The 21344-nt window shown below is 36.6% G+C and overlaps 2 protein-coding genes and 2 pseudogenes across 10 annotated transcripts; 2 read left to right on the top strand and 2 right to left on the bottom strand.

Annotated features, from left to right (window-relative positions):
- The first annotated feature begins 433 nt into the window (after positions 1-433).
- Positions 434-21344, top strand: part of LOC112729867 (pre-mRNA-splicing factor ATP-dependent RNA helicase DEAH10-like) — a 93048-nt pseudogene continuing 72137 nt past the window's right edge.
- On the top strand, positions 5941-6714 carry LOC112727187 (pre-mRNA-splicing factor ATP-dependent RNA helicase DEAH10-like). The gene is made up of 2 exons (XM_072209075.1): positions 5941-6124; positions 6480-6714. The coding sequence occupies exons 1-2, from the start codon at positions 5955-5957 to the stop codon at positions 6688-6690; spliced, it is 381 nt and encodes a 126-aa protein (XP_072065176.1). The 5' UTR covers positions 5941-5954; the 3' UTR covers positions 6691-6714.
- Positions 8807-9682, bottom strand: LOC112727186 (uncharacterized; annotated as a pseudogene).
- Positions 8807-21207, bottom strand: LOC112727185 (pre-mRNA-splicing factor ATP-dependent RNA helicase DEAH10). Of its 9 annotated transcripts, none has more exons than XR_011868428.1 (15): positions 20639-21207; positions 18014-18201; positions 17780-17826; positions 17587-17667; positions 17246-17462; positions 16467-16890; positions 15919-16122; positions 15223-15383; positions 14562-14747; positions 13752-13983; positions 12972-13171; positions 12310-12444; positions 11956-12163; positions 10814-11471; positions 8807-10077 (listed from the first exon to the last, which is right to left on the bottom strand). XR_011868428.1 is itself a non-coding variant. In XM_072209073.1 (14 exons), exons 2-13 carry the CDS (start codon positions 18103-18105, stop codon positions 11980-11982), a joined length of 2163 nt encoding a protein of 720 aa, XP_072065174.1. In that variant the 5' UTR covers positions 18106-18201; positions 20639-21207; the 3' UTR covers positions 8807-10077; positions 11956-11979. The 9 variants fall into 9 exon arrangements, 3 of the variants coding, with proteins under 3 accessions (XP_072065174.1, XP_072065173.1, XP_072065175.1); XR_011868427.1 differs by having other exon boundaries at positions 10814-10909; XR_011868426.1 differs by having other exon boundaries at positions 20513-21189.

Below are 21344 nucleotides of genomic sequence, written 5' to 3'. Positions count from 1 at the left end.
GAAAAACTAAATCATGAATTATATGAAAAATAAATGCGACCTACGTGTGGTTTTCTCACTTCCTGTTTCTCTAACGATAATTAAAATATTATTTTTTTTGGACCTCTTCAATGAGTCTTTTCTCAATTATAAGAGTACACAATGATGACAACAAGCATAATCCGGATTATCACAACACAAGCCAAAAACTACTAGGAAAACATAACAAGGAAGAAAAATATAAAATTAGACTTACTCTGTTGTGCTATCTTTGGCCTCTTGAAAAAGGAAACAACTATAAATGTTAAAAAATAACAAAAACACTAAAACTCAGTGGCTACCTCTTTGCTGTTCTTTTGCAGCAAGTCTTTGAAATCTCAGTGGTAGCCACTGTCGCATTTCCAAATTAACAGTTTTGGATTTGTTGAAATGCCTTCCATGGCTAAGAGAAGCCATGACCCTTGTTCTATCGGAAAATTCTCTAATGAAAAGCAAAATCGTCAAACTGAGTTCTCTGCACGGTATGGATTTTCGCAATACATGTCAAGTTTCATTATTTCCTCCAAACCCACGAACAAAAGAATCACGTTTGTAATCACTTTGGAAAAAGAGAAAGGAGGGAGGGAGGATAAATTTGACTGTAATTTTAGTGTATTTGTTGTTTTTAACATTTATAGTTTCCTTTTTCAAAAGGCAAAAGATAGCATAGCAGAGGAAGTCTATCCCGATAGCTTCTGGTATTGGCTGAGCTTGATGTTATATTTTTCTTCCTTGTTATGTTTTTCCTAATTATTTTCGACTTGTGTTGTGATAATCCAGATTATGCTTATTGTCGTCATTGTGTACTCTTGTAGTTGAGAAAAGACTCATTGAAGATGTCCAAAAGAATGATATTTTGATTATCGTTGGAGAAACAGGAAGTGGAAAAACCACACGTAGGTCACATCTTACTTTTTATGTAAGAGTAAACTACCATTTCTACCCATGGAAGTTAAAAACGCTGACAAAATTACCCATAAGAGACGGAAACTACCAAATGTATCCATCAATCATGAGTTCCGTGGGACGAAACTAACCAATCCATATTCCGGCGTTGACTCCATCAGTAACACTCCCTACGTGGCACTTCACGGCGTGACATGGCTTGGGGGGCTGCACATGTGGATTGCTGACATGTCTGACCGTTATAATGTACCCTCAACCCCAAAATTTCCCAAATTCAAACATTGTTTCATCCAAAGCACGAACCCTAGATTCACAGTAATCTTGGAAATTATACCAATGTCGAGGCGAAGACTCTTTACTCCACCTTCTAGTGGCAGCGGTAGTGTGTCTGGAAGCTCAATTTCAAAAAGGGTGCATGATAGGAAGTTCAATGGCAGATGTTTCTGTGGGTTGGGGGTGACGCTGTTACAGTCCGGGACGGCGATGAATCCTGGAAGGTGGTTCGTCCGTTGTCCCAATTGGAAGGTAACCCGTTGTACACCCTGTTTTGTGGGAGTTGAATGTGCATCTGATTTTAATTTTTTTGCCATGGATAGAACTCGGACTGCAACTTCTTTGCATGGGTAGACGAAATTGAAGGGCAGTGGGAGGTTGAGGGTTTGAGGAGAGCACTGTCGGAAAGAAAGATGCATGAAGATGTTGATGAGGCTGAGGCTGAAGTGAAGATGCTCACGAAATCAGGCAGCTTTGAAGCTGAATTTAGCAAAATTAGGTTTTGGCTTCTGATGATATCAATGGCTGTAGTTTGTAATGTTGTGTGCACTGTGTATCTGATTCTTAGGAAGGTTTGATCCTTATTAGTTGTTAGTGTAATATCCTGACAAAAATACCCATGATCGATTCTAAATATACCATTTGTGCACACATGGTATGCAATTAATGTCAGATGTAGGCTTATAAGTTATGTAACATGAAAAAATTATCTGCTACTAATTGCAATTCTTGTTTACTTTCTGGTCCAAAATAACATCAAAGACAGGCATAATATCCTGATAAGTATGTAGTAACTGGCTTACAGAAATGTGCAAGATTGTACTAAGAGTTATCAAAACGTAAACAAAATAAGGCATAGTTTGTGACATGTCCAACAATTGTACGATAATCTGCCAACAGGATTACAAAAAAACATAAGTTATGAAACTATTGCTTCACGGAATTGGAGTGGAGTTGCTGCTTCCGCTTGACCCCTCTTTCAAGTGTGCAGTTGTTGACCCCTTTTTGGCTGGCAGACGGAAGGCTGGCTGCGGCCACCTCCTTGAGGTTGATACTCTAACTGTGGGGGTTGGCATAAACTCCATGAACCTTGAAGTAGTACCCTGGGAGGCAGCTTGCATAGTGTGAGGTGTTACAGTGGGTGGCACATCAGAGGCTGGGGGTGATGAACTAGTAGTAGCTGGTGTTGTTGGGCTGACAATAGGCGGAGGAGGTTGTGGTTGCTGACTAGTTGGTGACGGTCTCCTCACATTCTTCTTCTTCTTTGGTGGCCTTTTTGCAGTGGGTGGCCTAACTGGGGTGGTCTCCTGTTCAGATATAAACGTATGAGTGACATAATGACATAAAACTTGCACATTGTAAAAGGGTTTAGGGCAAAATAATTCAATAGAGTTACAGGTGGTGGCTGAGTTGTTGCTGCTTCAGCTGCTTCAACAGCTTCAAGAGTTTCCTCCCAAAACATCTCCTCCAGTCTTGCCGCCTCCTCTTCGTCATCCACAGCAGGTGGGTGTTGACTTGCACTTTGTCCCCCAGCACTCCCAGCCATTGCCTCCTTCTTCTTGGAACAGCTGCGACTGTTATGTCCAGTCTGCATTAACATGTGGCATGAAACAAAATGTGGAACATGAATTTATAAATGATGTGAGATATGAAGTATGAATTACCTTTAGGCAATACTTGCAGGTGATGGGGCCATACTTTCTGGGGGCCCTATGTGGATCTGGGGTGGGTTCCTTTGGGGCGTCATTCCTTTTGTCTCTTTTCGACTTTGGCCTCCCAATCTGCTTCTTGTATACTGGTGGCAGTACAGGTGGTAGGTCAACATGCTCCCAATATTCTTGACTTGGAACAGGTTGGATGAGGAACTGGTATGTGCTGTTATATGCCCCATGGAAAGCCAGTTGTGTGCATGTTCCTCTGGTCGCCTATTCTGGTATGCAAGGGCAGCACATGCATGCCTGCATGGCAAGCCAGTCAGTTGCCAAAATCTGCAACTGCAAGTCCTCTTTTCTAAGTCCACCATAACCTTATGTGGCAAGTACTGAACTTCATACACATTTCCAGGATCATCTCCAGTGGGAAACAGGCGCCACTTATTGCTCTCCCTTTTCTCTTTTTCCAGCCTACTCTGCTACACCGGAGTGATAACTCCATTATATCCAACCAACGCCTTCTTGTTTCTAGCAATTATGCTCATCATGTAAACCCTCACCTCTTCCAGCATAGTTATAATAGGCTTCCCTCTCATCTTCTTGATCCTAGAATTGAACGATTCGCAGTTGTTGTTGGTATAATTTTCAGACTTTGGGTATTCGCTAAAGCCAGACCTACTCCATTGACTTGGAGGGATCCTGTTCAGATACTCCCAAGCATGTGGATTAACCCGTCTGATCCGATCCAGTACAGCATTGAACTCTTGGGAGGTTGTGGCCTTGGCACACCTCCACATTGCCATCTTCAACTCTGTATCACCCCACTATTTTCTGAAGTTCTGCCATATGTGCATAGCACAATATCTATGATGAGCACCTGGGTTTACTTCACGCATAGCAGGGATGAGGCCCTAGTGGGGAAAAGTAAAGCAAGTAAATCATGTTCCCTTATGAATAGCTATTCATATAGAAATGAAGTAACTATATAAACAACATTGTAAATTGCTAATTATAAAGGCATACATGGACAATAAGAATTGAGACCATTACCTTCTGCATGTCCGACATGAAGTTAATTCCATTGATAGCTGCGTCCCCTAAGTCTTGTTGGAGAAGTTCCAGAAACCACTTCCAACTATCCTTGCATTCACACTCCACCATAGCATAGGCTATAGGGTATATATGGTTATTGGCATCGTGGCCGATCGCAGTCAACAATTGCCCAGGGTAGTATCCCTTCAAAAAAGTACCATCTAACCCGATAAAAGGCCTACAGCCAACCGAGAAGCCCTTCTTACACCCTTCCAAGCATATGTAAATTCTTTTGAATTTATACCCAGTCCCTTCGACATAATCAGTGCTAATCCTTACGGTGGAGCCAGGGTTGGTCCTTATTATTTCATTAGCATAATCCCGTAGAAGTGCATACTGAGCTATCTCTGATCCTTCTATTAGTTCTTTCGCCTTCACCATTGCACGGTATATCTTCCTCTCATTGACAATCACATCAAACTCCTTCTTGAAAAAATCATGTGCCTGCCTTTGAGTCATGTCTGGATGGTCACGGATCTTGTCCTCAAGCTCTTCAACAACCCATTTTCCATCTGCAGATTTGTTCTTATTAACTCTGCTGCAAGTATGTTCGTTGACAAAGGTCTTCACTTGGAAGCTTAATGGAAACGACCGTTTGGCACAATAAATCTGCCATGGGCAATCCTCGTCATAACATATGGCCTTGCACCTTGTTGAATCAATTCTTGGAAAGAATATGCTTCGCCCTAGGTTGATGTTGAACTTCCTTACTGCCTTCTTGAAATGCTCCAGATTCTCAAATTCCATCCCAACCTCTAGCCTTACCTCCCTAACTGGGGCATCGGGATTAGCTTGAGGAAATGCTGCTTGCTGACTGTCTTCATCATCACTTGCAATAGAATCCAGCTCTTCAGACTCGTAACAATGCATCCCTGCACTTGGCCCAAACATATCTTCACCCTCCACAGGTATAAAGATTGAAGGATGCTTGTTTGGATCCTGGTTAGGTATGAACGTTTGCCCTGATGGAGGAGGTCTAACTGTTGATCGTCTCTTTCGCTTCTTTGGACTACCACCACCCACATCTGGGTTTGTAGACGGTTCGGGCTGTGAACTGCTAGGTTGACTCTCTTCACAAGGTGTTTCATTCTCATTCTGAATGGTCTGCTCCTGAGACTCTGGTTCGTTGCAAGATTGTGGAATATATTGTGTGAAAACCTCATTAGATTCCGCAGGCCCTTTATCAATTGTGGGAGCCACTGACTCCGCAGACACTGGATTTCGGTGCCTAGTTTCTTGACTTCCAACTGGCACACGTGGTTGTTGAGGCTCTGGAGGAGTCTTGTCCAACGGCTCATGTGGAGGCAAATTGGGTTCGGTGGGTGCATCTGGGGTCTGAATGATCCTTGGTGGCTCTTCGAAGGTTATCTTTGGTGAGTGTGTGGGGAGATTTGGTTCGTCACTGCCTACTTTTGGTTGTTCTGTTTGGGTATCCGGTCCAGGCATAACTCCTTCAGTATCGCTGATCTTCACCACTTTCTTGTGCTTCTTCTTTGGTGTTGAGGGTCTCCTAACACACAGTTTGGTTCTGTGCTTCACTGGGGCCTTCGTAACATTTAAAATCTCAAGATCTGGTTCAGGTTCATTGTTTTCTTCTGCAAACTCAGGAAGGTTAACTGGATGCTCAGTGAACACCTCAACTCTCCTCCCATTAACAATGGCTGCTTCGTACATAGTCACCACATCCATGTCAAGTCTAAGCAACCTCAACCCACCATTCAACTCCTTCCCAGGTTCAAGCCAGTAAAGCTCGCTCACATCAGTGTACCCTATATCCTTTACTAAGTCATTCATGAAGAACCTATTTAGAGTATCGACATTCACTCGTTCAATCTCTATTTTCTCACCCCCAACGTATGCGACATTCACTCCTATTATTTAGTTTTTCTATAAAAGTAAAGGAAAAAAAGGCTTTTAAGCATAGCAGATTTTCACCATGTTCTATTTATTCCATTTAACTGTGTAGAGATTCCACAGTTCATATTTAGTGCTGGATTTTGCCGTGATGGCAAAATGTTTGGGATAATTCAACCGAGACGTATAGCTGCCATTACAGTTGCAAAACGGGTTGCTGAAGAATGTGGTATTGAGTTGGGCCAGAAAGTTGGGTACTCTGTTAGATTTGATGATACTACTTCCAGCTCAACAAGAATTAAATATATGAGAGATGGATTGCTTCTAAGGTATACGTGTAACATGGATGTTTGAATATCTTTTTCCGTTTTCCAGTAAGATTCATTTGTTGAGACTTTTACTGGGAACTTGGCCAATCAGAATTTGTTGCTCTTCTCAATACTGAAATATGAAAGAAATTATGACTTTGCTTTGGTGGTGTCTTTCTTCCATTTGTTTTAAGTTGTTTTCTTTAAGAATGGGCTAACCAAACCACGTTCTTCACAAATTGCCCTCTTTGACATGGATTTTAGTTGTATGTGATTTGAAGCAACTAAGGAGATTTCAATTTGAAATATCTGTTTTCTGCAAATTGTAATGCAGCTTTTTGTATAGGATATCTGATGTGTTTCTTTATGCTTATAGGGAAGCATTGTTGGATCCATATCTTTCCAAGTATTCCGTTATAATTGTTGATGAAGCACATGAGAGAACTGTCCACACTGATGTCTTGCTGGCCTTGCTAAAAAATGTACAATCTGCTCGGTCAAGATCTATTGCCGATGATCAGGGCGTTAACTTTGGAAAAAAGAATGTGAATGCTGGCATGTCACGGGAGAAAGAATACGGTGGTTAGAGCAACAGTTTTCTTAAAAAGGATAACCACAAAAATTATGCTCCGTTGAAGCAAATATTTATGTCTGCTAGTCTTGATGCTCGCACTTTCTCCGAGTATTTTGGTAGTGCCAAATCTGTTCACATCCAAAGGAGACAATTTTCCATGGACATATTTTACACATGCCATCCAGAAGAAGACTATTTAGATGCTTCCTTGATAACAATATTCCAGGTGATAGGTTTAATTAATTAATAACCATTTAATTTAATCTAATATAATGCAATCTATATTTTATTTGATTGTAATGAGAAATCTTTGGATATTTTACAATGCATCACTCTTGGTTTCTACATATGCATTTATGGTATTTACAGCTTCATAACTCATGCTATGACTCAATCCATTCATTCTCATTAGTGCATTAAATCATCCAGCGATATTGTTGCGTATATATTATAAATAAAATCATATGATATACGGTTATAACAATGTAGTGAGTGTTGGATGATTGAGAAACAAAATTTATAGTTCTGTTGCTTAAACTCATGTCATTGATCTATAGATTCATCAAAGGAGGGCCCTGGTGATATACTAGTATTTCTGATTGGTCAAGAAAAGATTGAATCAATTGAAAATCTTATCAATGACAGACTCACTCAGTTTTCTGAAGGGAGTCAGAAGCTTTAAGTTGTGCCTAAATTTGCAGCTCTTCCATCTGAGCAGCAGTTGCAGGTCTTTGCACCAGCTCCGTTTGGGTTTTGCAAGGTATTTCCTCTTTGCATTTATCTTTCATTTGCTCTGTCTCTCAACTGATTCAATAAAACTAAAGGGAAAATAAATTTAAGTTAGACGTTAGTAAAATTGGATTCAAATATTTAAAATAATTGATATATTTAGTCTAGGTTTCCATTAAATATCGTGAGGCATTTTGTTTTGTTTGACCAAATCTACAATTTAAAGTAAAATGCCGGTGGCCTCATTTTAGAGTTAAATATGCATATGCACATGCTTTTAAATTTATATATAATCTATTTTTAAGTAAGGTTCACTGTAAGTGCTACTGGCTTTTCCATAACAACTACCTCCTATGATTTGGTAAATTTCAGCTCAGCTAGACATAATCCCTATGAATACTATAAAATTTTTTTTTTTATTTTGTAAAAAATAATTGGGCATCCACCTTGCTTAATGAGATTTGATGCAAATTTTAAATAATAATCGAATGGGTATTCACTTGCTTTTAGTTGCATTCAAGTTATCTTTCTGTTTCTTTCTTAGGTGATATTGGCAACTAATATTGTTGAGACATCAGTAACAATTTCTGGAGTAAACTATGTAATAGATCCTGACTTTATCAAAGCACGTTCTTATGATTTTGGAAAAGACATGAAATCCTTGATTATAGTACCTACATCCAAATCCCAAGCACTGCAAAGAATGTATGGTGCAAGATTCTGTTTTAATGTGCTTAATGTTGATTGTTGCTTTAATTTAGTAAAAAACCCGACAAGCTTTTCTCTATTTAACCGAGGATGTCAGTTTTTCCAGTGTTAATTTAGTTTAGTGTAGAAAACCTTTTTCTCACATCACACGGCATTGCTGAACAAAGACTTTTTAGATGTAAATCTGGCATATTGTTTTTGGTATATTTTTCAATTTGTTTTTGTCACGTGTTTTTTTTGCTATGCACGTCCATTGGAAATCTCTTTATTAAAGCAGTATTTGTTAGTCTTGCTGGTTCTTCTTATTCATCCTCGGCCAAATTTCACTGTTTATTTGACCGTGGATTTTGGGTCTTCATTTTAACGCTCTGTAATTTGGCAAGTGTTTTTAACTTATTTGGTTTTAGTGAATTGTGAATTTTTGTTAGCTCCCAATATGGCTTTTTTATAAAACTTAGCTTTGCTTGATTCATGCATCCAGCCATATCCAGTGAGGGAAAGGTTTTGATGTTGTCATGATAGATTTTAGTGAATTACATCATAGTTTGATTTTATTACTAGCTACTTGGGTTTGTGATCATCCAAGATTATCCCTCTCCAGGTGAAAGAATAACTTTCTCACAAATGAGATTAGGACAAGACACTTCCATTAAAATGACAGCTTTTTTTCCAAATTGATATATTGAGACAAATTTCGGCATGAAAGTTAAATGCATCAGAGAATCGGCCATCTTAATAGTATATGGAAACTAGAGTTACATGTTCAACCATTAAACGTATATAGAACAGAATAAACTAAAAGATTAATTGAACAACTCGACAGAAGTTGAAGATGGTGAATATTAGTACAGCTATCCCTACAATGGTAGAACTGCTTCTCCAAGGATCCCGGAAGTACACCCACCTGAGTGTTCCCATAGTCCATTTCCAACCATTGTTGTAATGTTCATTAAGATCTCCAATGATTTGTTGGTAACATGTTTTATTTGTCACAACATGTTTGCATAGACTATTAACCAGTGTTGCCAATTCCTTGTCACTTCCAAGTTCATGGACAATAGCTTCCTTCTCAACCATCAATTCTGCGTCATCCTTGGTGTGAATAAGAGAATCAATCAGAGAAACATAGTTGCAAATGTAAGGCTCCTCAGGATAGTGACACTGCTCAAATGCTATCAGGTTCCTAAGAACACATTCTGCTGTGGGAACTGAGATCTAGCCTTAAAACACTTGGAATATGGGAAGCAACCCAAGCAGAGAAACCAGCTGAAGAATCTCTTCTTCTCAAACTTTATGTCTAGCAAGGATCTATTATGAACCTTCTCGAAGCTTATTCCGGCTTCATTCAACTTTGTCGCGGTCCTCAGCATACATTCTTTTTGCGAGTAAGTGTGGCGACTCTTGTCATCGTTGAACCAAATCAGTGAAATGCAGCGATTTCTCCCACTTCTTCGGCTCGAACTTCCTCTCAGAAGATTTCTGATAAGGGTAACAAGATGCAAAGTACTCATGAGCAAGCCTAATGAATCTGGAATGCTCTTTGAGATTGCTTGGGACACAAGTCTCATAGAGTTTCTCCAAAACTTGATTTGGAAGCTGGTTCTGAAGCAGCAGCAAGTCCCTCTGGATGCTTTTGCTAAGACATCGTTGAGTCAATACACAATCATCTTTGTGTTTCCACCGTTTCGCTTCCCTCAGAAAGAGTTCCATGTTGAAAACAGAATCCAGCAGAATAATCCTCACAAATTGTTCGCTTCCGATGTGAGGGAACTTCGACTGGTAACAACGCCTTATGATCTGCTCTTGTTGTTCAATGAAGGCCTTGAAGTCCTCTAGGGATCTTGTAGATACAGCACTCTGGTCATCTTATTGCAGGATCAATGTTTTCTGGAATATCAATTATTTGTTGAATAGCATATTCATCAATAAATGTAGATCCCATCACACCTGCTTATAGCTTTTTCTGTTGCAAATTCAGCATAGCAGATCCAATATCAGACATAACTAAGTTTGATTATTATAGAACATTTTTTTTATAAAGTTCAAATTTTATGAAATTAAACATAAAAGAAAGGAGCCTCAAATGTTTCTATGTTGTGACATCAAGGTAAAGGATACAAATATTGAAAATAGTCTCTCCACTTGTAAAGATAAATTGTGTAAATATATACCAAGTATATATTTAGAAAAAAAGCCTTTTCAAATTAAGGAAGTAAAAAGGAATTTATGGTGTGCAATGTAACTTAACTGTTAGAATAAAAATAAAAACAGAACTTTTCAACAAGATTTATAAAGTTGGTATATACAAAAGATTCAACCCCTCTTCCATGTAAAGACATAAAGTGTAGATACCACACACAAAATGGCTTTGCTGCTTTGTCTAAAGCCACTGTTTTTTATTATTAAATATCACTTCAAAGTTCAAACAGCACAAGGGCCAATCTAGAAGAAAGGGACAATAAATTCTATTTTTTTTATTATTTTTTTTAAAAAGGAACAAAAATAGAATAGTTCTAGTTATTAAGTAATAAATGGCAACATCATCTCAAAAAAAAAAAAACAAAAACAAAAACAAAAAGAAGAAAAGAAAGAGCATTCTACTAAGAACCTGAAACTAGTGAAAAAACAATATGAACTACTGCAACAATCTAAAGACAGAGAACAAGTAAAGTGCAGAATACTAGTATACTACTAAGAACCTGAAAGCAAACGTTGTATCTTTTCACTTTCCAGAAGCAATTTCTCAATTTCTGGCTTGTGACTCTTTAAGTTCTAAGTTCTCTTATCAGCTCTTTCTGCTTTATACAAAGACAACAACCTATAGGAGTGTGCTTCATGGAAATAGCAAGTGGAAAATAGAAAATTCAAAGAAAGACAAGACCATGATAAATGAGAAACAAATTTATAACCGACATGTCTGATTTTACTTTATCTTTTTGCTTGGTACAATTAATTGGAAGGTGGGAAGATTATTATGAACTCTCGTGAAATATTATAATAAAGTTTGATAGAATTGGGCAGCTCAAAATATTTGTTAACTGGTCTAACTCAATTCCTTTGCTCAAGTTAATCCACCACCTCAAATGTAACCATCAACAGTAAGGTTTGCGGTTACATCACTCGCCCATTATTGAATCTCAATAGCAATAACCACCCAGTAGTAGAAAGTAAAGCAGGAACTCAGTAAGAGGTGTATGTCGTTGGAGGATCCAGCCGCATTTCCATAGTTTTAGACAAGTAATGATAGCAAAAACAAGCCATTAAAACTGTTGTCATTTACATAAAGTCGATAGGCAACATCCATAAAGTAAACATATTCTGAAGCTTTCACTGATCTTGCTGTAATAGATAAATGTCCTATGATAAAAATCAATCATTTCAGTGCCATTTATATGTGGAATGAATGTATAAATTTTGTATAAATCATTTCTTTAATTTTTCCATGTGAAGGGGTTTTAACTCATGAACAATCATTAGCATATTATGTTTCACATCTTGAGATAAGGTGCAATGCAATTTGACTGTACATGAGATTATCAGTTCCATTGAGCTAGGATTTCTAGGAAGAAAGAAAACCTAGAGACATCACAAGCTAATCAGATCCATTTTGTTACTAAGCTGATATCAGCAGTTATTCCAGTTTAAGCGTAACATCATTAATATGCCAAGCATAGTGTTAAGACGACAAAGATATAAGAATCTTTTGGGAATTTCAAGGCCACTTTAGCAAGTTGCTTTATTCTCTATGGATGTAAAATGGCAAAGCTTAACATAATAAAAGTATACAACTGCTCAAAATTATCAAAGCACAAATGAGATGCAAAAATAAAGTTTTAATTACCTGCTTGGCAAAACCATGAAGAATTTAATTTTTCACAACATAATATTGAGGAACCAGCTCAGTTAACCATAGGTAGTCAATGCTGCTTACATTCCGAACGTACTTGCTATTAGTTTGAACAAGTTCATTAAAAATAATACACTCTGGTTTTTGCCTGAATAATACAGAAGATGGGTGGATCTGCACCACCAGACCACTTGCCAAGGCCCTGCCATGTCGTGACAAAACAGAAAGTTGTTTCCATATAAGTAAAATAAATATCTGAGTTGAACACTATATACAGTTGCCAATTAGAAAACAAGTCAAAATGCTAAAGAATAAAAATATAAAATTCCAGAGGGAATAGACAACAACCTGTATGTTCCCTCCGGCTGCTTTACGGCCGCATTGAGGAAAAAGGAAGCAGCAAGACATCTGCGATACTGAAGCATATCATCTCCACAAGAAGCTAGATTCAGCCCCATTTGTTCAGCATGTACTCTAATTTGCCTGCAATAGTTATCAGAGATGAGAATGCATAGAGAATATTTCAAGCAAGACAGGTAAATTACATTCACCCCGACCCACATTTTTTGACCAGTATGCACTCACAACCCTTGCATTGCACCAATTGTTCGTCTAAATAATATACTTAGATTCCCAGTATTAATGTAACTATCAAATCTTTATACATGTGCCTATACCTATATCTTACTACTTTTTATTTTGTTTAATTTTATTTTACTGAATTGAAATGACAAAAATGCCCTACATAACAATGTTAAAAGAAAAAGAGCTTTTGTCATTGTTCTTCCGCCTCTACAAGTCCTCTATGCATAAAGAGAGTGGAGTTAAAAATGACTTTATACAACCTATTTAATGTCATTTCAATTTAATGACACAAATAGAGGGGAGGTGAGTGCATGCTATTCAAATAAAAGGATGGTGCCCGTAATTTGATAAATCTCAGAGGCTGTGAATGTAATTTACCCTTAAAGATATCATGAATTTGAGACAGTTAGATTTAAAATAACTACCTGTGGATGTCACGAGCATGTCTAAGAGAACGGCTACTAATAAAATTATCCTTACACCACTTTTTGAAAGCCTTTTCAATTTTTGCTTTACCCATTTCTATTGATCTCCTCTCTAAGAAATCATTAGATGCTCGATACACATTAATCAAAGTAATGTGGTCTCCCTCCGGACTAGAGAAGCATTTTATTGCAGTTCTTGCCTAGTAAAAAGATGAGAAAAACAGTAACTTCAATTGCATGCAAGGAATAGACAATGAATGATACCTATAATTATACCAACTCTAGAATTTTCCTATAGAAATTCATTGCTTATTTTATAAATCATTTATACACTATTTACATATTCTGTTAAATAGTCAATAGAGGGATAGACTATGGAAGTATACAATCAATGATTAATATTCATATTTGTTTGCCGGATTAAATAAATTTTTGGTCCCTATGAAACACCTCTTATGTTTTGGTCCCTAAAATTTTTCTTCTGATTTTAGTAGAGTAAAATTAAAGTTATCTATTTTAGTCCTAGTTTGTTCTATTAAGTGCTGAACTGGCAGGTTAAATGCTGATATGGCAAGACATATCACATCAGCAAGCAAACTAATTGTAGGTGCTTAAATAACCAACTTTGAAATTTTACTAAACGAAAACCAAAAGAATTATAAGGACAAGAGGAAAAAAAGACAGGCATTTGACCAAAATCCTTTTAAGCCTCGTTTTTCATAGTAACATCAAAAGAGAATATAACAGATACACCGTAGAATCAGAATTCATTATTCAAACCTCTACTTGCTTTTCCCGAGGAGCATAAAATATGGATTCCACAGACAGCATTGCTACGGTTATCAACATGTCCTCTAAGCAGTTATACTGACTAGCTAAGATAATAGCTTTAGAATAAATAGGATCCAAGGGCAGCCGAGCCATTTGATGCCCAACAGGATCAGAGAGCTGACAGTCATCTGTTAGAGCACCTAGTGAAAATAGCTGTTCCAATGATTTGATAATCGTTGTCCTGTTCAACAGTACAATACATCATACAGCTTACAAGAGATCAAAACAAATTTCAAAAGCTCACTAACGAGGGATGCTAGAAGAATAATTCACTAATGTACACCACAGTGCAAACAACCATATATATTATTCTCAGGTTGCACTATGATAATAAGTGGAATGAACCATTAAAACTCACTTTTACTACCTTAGAAAGTGGTTGTGGTTGATGTTATATTGAAGAGAATAGAATCATTTGGTCTGTTTGGATTCAAAAAGTTGTTTTTTTCTTCCAAAATTAATCACAAAACTCCACCTTCTTTATTTATTTATCGAAAGCTAAAATATTGAGGTAATATGCATCTTGATTCCTGAAATTGGTTGGATGGGTCAATTTGATCCCCAGCTTTTCAAAATGACCAACTATGTGTCCCACTTTTAGAAACAACGAAACTTTCATCTCACATCCGTCAGGATAATGCTAAAGTGAACATTTAAATGCTACGACAGATAATTATCAACAAAAATGGAGCACATAAAGACTGATAAATATGTAAATGTAGGGAAACAATAAAACCAAAATGCTGACAAGTTTCTCACCGTGAAGGTTTCTCAATAAAATCAAACCCTACTATGTCATCAACACCCAAGGCCTTAAGCTGCAAAATCACATTAGATAGGTTGCACCGCTTAATCTCTGGCTTTGTCGAATCCTCAAGCTTCTCGAATTCACTTTCTGGATATAGACGAAAGCATTTTCCAGGTCCTTCACGCCCTGCACGGCCACTGAGCAACAAAGCTAACAATCAGTTTGTTCGTACTTAATGAAGAATTCCATGTATATGTTAATTTCAGTAAGATAGTTTAGCAATAGTAACAATGCAAATGACATCACTCATTATAACCAAAATATGATATGTAAGAACAGCTACACATAAAATCACAATTAAAGAATGAGTTATGATACAAAAAAGAAAGTTCAAGACTTGAAAAGGCATCATAAAGATAAAAGAAATAAAAAGTTACATCACTTAGTTTAATTTCGTTTTCTGATAAAATATATAACAAGCTTTATAATAAAGAGATTCCCAATGGACATGCATAGCAAAAAAAACGAGACAAAAACAAAATGAAAAATATACCAAAAACAATATGCCAGATTTGCATCTAAAAAGTCTTTGTTCAGCAATGTCGTGTGATGTGAGAAAAAGGTTTTCTACACTAAACTACATTAACACTAAAACAGAATCTTGCACCATACCTTCTTTGCAGTGCCTGGGATTTGGATGTAGGTACTATAATCAAGGATTCCATGTCTTTCCCAGAATCATAAGAACGTGCTTTGACAAAGCCAGGATCTATTACATACTTTACTCCAGGAATTGTTACTGATGTCTCAGCAATATTAGTTGCCAATATCACCTAAGAAAGAAGCAGAAAGATAACTTGAATGCAACTAAAAGCAAGTGAGTACCCATTCGATTATTATTTAAAATTTGCATTAAATCTCATAAAACAGGTGGATGCCCAATTATTTTTTACAAAATAAAAAAAAAATTAGTGTTCATAGAGATTATGTCTAGCTGAGCTGAAATTTACCAAATCATAGGAGGTAGTTGTTATGGAAAAGCTGGTAGCACTTACAGTGAACCTTACTTGAAAATAGATTATATATGAATTTGGTTCTCTTGAAAATAGATTATATATGAATTTAAAAGCATGTGCATATGCATATTCAACTCTAAAATGAGGCCACCGGCATTTTAATTTAAATTGTAGATATGGTCAAACAAAACAGAATGCCTCACTATATTTAATAGAAACCTAGACCAAATATATCAATCATTTTAAATATTTGAATCCAATTTTACAAACGTCTAAAATATATTTTTCCTTTAGTTTTATTGAATTAGTTGAGAGATAGAACAAATGAAAGATGAATGCAAAGATGTGATACCTTGCGAAATCCAAACGGAGCTGGTGCAAAGACCCGCAATTGCTGCTCAGATGGAAGAGCTGCAAATATAGGCACAACTTGAAGCTTCTGACTCCCTTCAGGAAACTGACTGAGTCTGTCATTGATAAGCTTTTCAACTGATTCAATCTCTTCTTGACCAGTCAGAAATACTAGTATATCACCAGGGTCCTCCTTTAAATGAATCTATAGATCAATGACATGAGTTTAAGCAACAGAGCTATGAACTTTGTTTCTCAGTCATACATCACTCTCAGTCATCCATCACTCACTACATTGTTATAACCGTATACCATATGATTTAATTTATAATATATACGGGACAATATTGCTAGATGATTCAATGCGCTAATGAGAATGAATGGAGTGAGCTATCGCATTCGTTATGAAGCTGTAAATACCATAAATGCATATGTAGAAACCAAGAGTGATGCGTTGTAAAATATCCAAAGATTTCTCATAACAATCAAATAAAATATCGGTTGCATTATATTAGATTAAATGAAATGGTTATTAATTAAACATATCACCTGAAATATTGTTATCAAGGAAGCATCTAAATAGTCTTCTTCTGGATGGCATGTGTAAAATATATCCACAGGAAATTGTCTCCCTTGGATGTGAACAGATTTGGCATTGCCAAAATACTCGGAGAAAGTGCGAGCATCAAGACTAGCAGACATAATTATTAGCTTCAATGGAGCATACTTTTCGCGGTTATCCTTTTTAAGAAAACTGTTGCTCTGACCACCATATTCTTTTTCCAGTGACATGCCAGCATTCACATTCTTTTTTCCAAAGTTAACGCCCTGATCATCAGCAACAGATCTTGACCGAGCAGATTGAACATTTTTTAGCAAGGCCAGCAAGACATCAGTGTGGACAGTTCTCTCGTGTGCTTCATCAACAATTATAACAGAATACTTGGAAAGATATGGATCCAACAATGCTTCCCTATAAACATAAAGAAACACATCAGCTATCCTATACAAAAAGCTGCACTTACAATCTACAGAAAACAGATATTTCAAATTGAAATCTCCTTAGCTGCTTCAAATCATATACAACTAAAACCCATGTCAAAGAGGGCAATTTGTGAAGAACGTGGTTTGGTTAACCCATTCTTAAAAAAAACAACTTAAAACAAATGGCAGAGAGACACCACCAAAGCAAATCATAATTTCTTCCGTATTTCAGTATTGAGAAGAGCAACAAATTCTAATTGGCCAAGTTCCCAGTAAAAGTCTCACAAAATGAATCTTACTGGAAAACGGAAAAAGATATCCAAACATCCATGTTACACGTATACCTTAGAAGCAATCCATCTGTCATATATTTAATTCTTGTTGAGCTGGAAGTAGTATCATCAAATCTAACAGAGTACCCAACTTTCTGGCCCAACTCAACACCACATTCTTCAGCAACCCGTTTTGCAACTGTAATGGCAGCTACACGTCTCGGTTGAGTTATCCCAATCACTTTTCCATCACGGCAAAATCCAGCACCAAACAGGAACTGTGGAATCTCTACACAGTTAAATGGAAAAAATAGAACATGGTGAAAATCTGCTATGCTTAAAAGCCTTTTTTTTCCTTTACTTTTATATAAAAATTAAATAATGAATTATATAAAAAATAAGATGTGACCTACGTGTGGTTTTCCCACTTCCTGTTTCTCCAACGATGATCAAAATATCATTCTTTTGGACCTCTTCAATGAGTCTTTTCTCAACTACAAGAGTACACAATGACGACAAGAAGCATAATCCGGATTATCACAACACAGCCGAAAATAACTAGGAAAAACATAACAAGAAAAACATAAAATCAAGCTCAGCCAATACCAGAAGCTATCGGGATAGACTTCCTCTGCTGTGCTATCTTTTGCCTCCTGAAAAGGAAACTATAAATGTTAAAAAACAACAAAAACACTAAAATTACAGTCAAGTTTATCCTCCCCTCCTCCTCCCCACCCCCTCCCTCCTTTCTCTTTTTCCAAAGTAATTACAAACGTGATTCTTTCATTCGTGGGTTTGGAAGAAATAATGAAACTTGACATGTATTGCAGAAATCCATACCGTGCAGAGAACTCAGTTTGACGATTCTGTTTTCCATTAGAAAATTTTCCGATAGAACAAGGGTCATGGCTTCTCTTAGCCATGGAAGGCATTTCAACAAATCCAAAACTGTTAATTTGGAGATGCGATGCGACGGTGACTACCACTGATACCGAATTAGGGCCTATCTGATATATTCTGCTATCCAACTATGAAACAATTACAACAGATCTCTAGTTAGGTCTCAAACAATGATCATCCATAACAAAAATCTTACTATGAATCGTGAATCATACTCCCTCTTAAATATTAAGTCAACATGGAAAAAGCACTTCAGTCAAAGCAGCAATGCCGGAAAATTGCATAAGATGATTGATATTTTGATAAATATAAGTAACTGTTATATTATCAGTATAATGTAATTACATAGCATACACATATAAATATAAATATACGTACATATATGTACAAATATTTAGAAATATGATATTATGCATAGTTGTCAAAACTGAACCGGTGATCAAACCGGTCAGACTACTAGGTTTGAAATACATATCTTCACCAACAATTTAACAACAATCAAGTCTCACTTTCTAAAAATAACTAATACGAAAATAGACATAAAATTAGTCAATACTACAATAATATTTTAATTTAACACAATAACAGTGACAATCAATTAGGCAATTAGCAATCAATTCCAATTAAGCAATTAACAATCACACTACAGGAACAGAGCCTATTAACAATTAACAATCAAATAGGCAATTAATCAATTCTAACAGAATCTATTAGCAATTAACAATCAATTTTAACACAGCCTATTATCTAATTCTAATCACACTATCACATTGCAGCAATGAAGACTATTAACAATTAACAATCAATTCTAACAAGACTCTATTAGCAATTAACAATTAATTCTAACAAATAAAATATGTATAAGGACCAAGTTTCTAAAAATCGGACCAGTCATCGAACCGCTCTAACTACTAGTTCAATAGTTTACTGGCCCAACCAATTCAACCGTGATTCAACCGAAAAACCGTTTTATAACAAAAATAAATTATAAATAAACACCTTACATCATAATTAGTTAATTACCGCTAGTACAATTGAATCACAAAACATAAAACATCACATCACTATAAAAATCACAAAACACAACAGCACAATTAATCAATAATCATATAATCTAAACACAACTAAGTCATCAAGACAGACACAATACAACACATTACTGTATAAAAATCACAAAACACAACAATATCACAATAGAGCAGCCATAGTTAATCAATAATCAATTAATCATTCAATAATTTCAATTTAAAACACAATTAAGTCAACAAATCAATCACAATCAAAGATACAATTGAGTCACAAAACACAACAGTACATCACTATATATAAAAAAAATAAAACAGCAGTACAATTTTAATAAAGACTAACAAGGTTAACCAGTGAACTAAATCAACTAATCCTCCAATGATTCAATCCAAACTACGAAAACAACGTAGCAAATGTACAATACAGCATCAGAGCAGAGCTAACCATTCAATGATTCAAATTTCAATCTGAGTACTACTAGCAGAATTCCAAACAAAAATCAATGTTTTGGGCAAAGAATGAAAAAGAATAGAAAACGAAAATTAAAATCAATGATGACATTGCCTTCGTTCTGAGCAGTCTGACCAAACAATACAATTCAATTACAATATCACAACAATCCACAGCAACTCACTCCAACCAGTAATCTCAATAGTCAAAATTATTCAAAATTGTTCAACGATTATTCAAGACTTTAGGGGGTGTTCGCGGTGCTGTTTGGTTCGGTTATTTAGAAAAAAGTCATCCGATCCAATCGTTTATTAAAACTGCGGTTCAATTTGGTTCCCTTTTTTTGTCAAAACCATCTGAACCAAACCAAACCAATTAAAATCAGTTTAGTTTGGTTTGGTTTGTTCAGTTTTTGCAATTAATTCAAACAAAAACCTACTGTACAATTTCACAAAGTCATAACATTAAAATTATGCAACATAATAAGTAGACAACTAATATTTCTAAGTCAATAACCAATAAGCCAGTAACTATTTCACAAAGTTATAACATTGTAGATTAAACAATAGTCAAATACATTGAAAAATAATCAAATAAAATAGATTAACAAGAAGTTTCAGCAACAAAAAATAGATTAAACAATAATCAAATATATTGAACAAATAGTCGATAACAATTTACAAATTTCCAACAAGTAGTCAACAAAAATTTCCAGCGATAAAATAAAATAGATTGAACAAATACTCAATAATAATTTCCAAGTTTTCAGCAACAACAAATACTCAACATATAACAATATGCAATATCGATCACTCAATGGCTCTCATTTTAGTTGGTCACTCACAATTAATTGAGCTTCTTTTATCAAAGCAAATCTAATTTCTAAGAGTACTAAATAAAGAATAAAAGGAAGCCAACAGAAAATAAAGAAGCAAATCGTTGATTCAAATCATTGGTGCTAACCCAATCTTCCATCCCTCCCAATGATAATTATTGTCCTTGTTCACATTGGCTCAGAACAAAAATAGATCAAAACCAATCATCATAACAAATTGAAAATCATCATAATCAGAATTAGAAAATCAGTACCAGTTAGAAGTCGGAAGGAAAAAAAAAGTTCAGAAAAAAATCAAGAACCAACACCAAGGGCTCCGTTCTAGACGCAGACAACGACACGGCGGGGCTGGATGGCGAAAACAGGGACTACGCGGACACGGCGGCTGCTGTGCGTGGAGGATGATGACAGCTCCTCGTGCGTGGAGAGACAAGGAGTGGAGGAGCGGTGGCTACTGTGCGTTGAGGACGACGACGAAGGGAGGAAGAGAGAGAAAGGGTCGCGCCGAGGAAGGGAGAAGCGCGACGAGGAAGGGCCACCGTGAGGGTTCTGTCCGGCAACGTCAGGAGCTGAGAGGACGACGAAGACGCCGCTGACAGTTGTGCTGTGTGGTGTGTCGTGTGTATTCTTCCAAAGACCAGATGACGATGACGCTAGACGCTTCAAACTGCGAGGGTTCCAACCGCTGGTGGTCACTGGGTCACTGCCGGGTCGATTGTGGTGTGGATGGTGGAGTCCCTCTGCTCGTTGGAGGAAAAGGAAAGTAGGGTTGAGGGAGGCGTGGTGACAACTGACTGAACTGAGTGCTGAATGATTTGGGGGTGGGTTAGGTTAGTGGGTCGTGGGTTTTTTTTTTTTTTTTTTTTTTTCCTAGTGTCAAAAAACGATGCCGTTTTGAGCTATTTTTAAAAACCGGAGCTTCAAAAAACCTGTCCATTTCGTCCGATTAATCACTGGTTC

The sequence above is a fragment of the Arachis hypogaea genome, chromosome 12 (genome assembly GCF_003086295.3).
Source record: "Arachis hypogaea cultivar Tifrunner chromosome 12, arahy.Tifrunner.gnm2.J5K5, whole genome shotgun sequence".
NCBI lineage: Eukaryota > Viridiplantae > Streptophyta > Magnoliopsida > Fabales > Fabaceae > Arachis > Arachis hypogaea.
This window is presented reverse-complemented; position numbering and strand designations above follow the sequence as displayed.